At 43.5% G+C, this 1,714-nt stretch overlaps 1 protein-coding gene across 1 annotated transcript; it reads left to right on the plus strand.

Moving 5' to 3' along the window:
- The first annotated feature begins 507 nt into the window (after nt 1–507).
- Nucleotides 508–1,311, plus strand: LOC118987761 (charged multivesicular body protein 4c-like). The gene is given in 1 exon segment (XM_037047051.1): nt 508–1,311. A coding segment is annotated over 1 exon segment (714 nt). The 3' UTR covers nt 1,222–1,311.
- The last annotated feature ends 403 nt before the right edge of the window (nt 1,312–1,714 follow it).

Here is a 1,714-nt window from a genome sequence, read left to right on the forward strand (position 1 = left end):
TTTTTTCTACATAATTTAAGAGACTAATGCATTTAAAAGAACTAAAAACATTTTCTCTAGCTGGTGTAGCTCAGTGGATTGAGCATGGACCTCTGAACCAAAGGAATGAGGTTCAGTTCCCAGTCAGGGCACATGCCTGGGTTGCATCCCCGTTCCCGGCAGGGGATGCACACAAAGCAATCATACATTGATATTTCTCTCCCTCTCTCCTTCCCTGTACTTCTGAAGATAAACAAATAAAATCTTTAAAAAAACAGCTAAAGATACAACAAAGAAAGAAAATTATAGGCCAATATATGTTCATCATCTATGATGAACATAGATGCTAAAATTCTCAGTAAAATATTAGCAAACTGGATCCAGCAATACGTTAAAAAGATCATACACGATCATCAAGTGGGGTTTATTCCAGGGATGCAAGGATGTTACAATATTCACAAATCAATAAACGTAATATATCAGATAAACAAAATGAAATACAAAAAATCAGGCCCCCGATACCCAAACATGAGCAAGTTGGGCAGGTTCTTTAAAGGGTGAGGCTCTTCTAAGAGCCAAGCGGCTCCCAGCTCCCAGGAAGCCCTGGCCTGACTTTGGGAGACTGAGGAGATGCTAGACAAGAAACAGGAGTACTTGGAAAACCACATCCAGAGAGAACTCATCCTGGCCAAGAAGCACGGCACGCACAATAAGCGAGCTGCGTTGCAGGCACTGAAGAGAAAGAAGAGGTTTGAGAAGCAGCTCACTCAGATTGATGGCACACTGTCCACAATCGAGTTCCAGAGAGAAGCCCTAGAGAACTCACACACCAATGCTGAGGTGCCGAGGAACATGGGCTTGGCGGCCAAGGTGATGAGAGCAGTTCATGAAAACACGGATCTGAATAAAATAGATGATTTGATGCAAGAGATCACAGAGCAACAGGATTTTGCCCAGGAAATCTCAGAAGCCTTTTCTCAGCAGGTTGGATTTGGCGATGACTTTGATGAGGATGATGAGTTGATGGCAGAACTGGAAGAACTGGAGCAGGAAGAATTAAATAAGAAGATGACAAGTATTCGACTTCCACATGTGTCTTCCTCTCCCCTCCCAGCACAGCCAGACAGAATGCCAGGTAGAATGAGGGGCACGCCATCCAATGCACAGAAGTCCCAAGCAGTCTCTTCTAGGAGAGCAGAAGAGGAGAATGACATCAAACACTTGGCAGCTTGGGCTACTTAAATGAAAATGGAATTTTTTGATGCCTAAATTAATAACCTCTACATAGGACATAAAATATTTTTGCCAAGTTCAGAAGTTAACAGAGACCCTGTTTCACACTTTTTTTTATTTTTTAAAATATTTTATTTATTTATCTTTAGAGGGGAAGGGAAGGAGAGAGGAAGAGAAACATCAATGTATGGTTGCTTCTCGTGCATCCCCTGCTGAGAACTGGCCCCTGCCGGGAACTGGCCTGCAACCCAGGAATGTGCCCTGACTGGGAATCGAACTGTGATCGTCTGGTTCGCAGGCCTGCGCTCAATCCCGTTTCACATTTACACTGGATGAATAATTGTCTTTTAAGCCTTGTAAATAAAAGTTAAAGAATAAAGAAAGGAGTCATGCCAGACAGAAGTAGGGATGGAAAAGGACTCCTGGTGGCATCTTGCAGGACCTCTCCACAAGGATGGAAGGTGCCCTTGTCTTGCTCACTACTGAATCCCAGTCCTGGAAC

Source organism: Sturnira hondurensis, unplaced genomic scaffold, assembly GCF_014824575.4.
Source record: "Sturnira hondurensis isolate 20B ecotype Veracruz unplaced genomic scaffold, ASM1482457v3 Scaffold0005329, whole genome shotgun sequence".
Lineage (NCBI taxonomy): Eukaryota > Metazoa > Chordata > Mammalia > Chiroptera > Phyllostomidae > Sturnira > Sturnira hondurensis.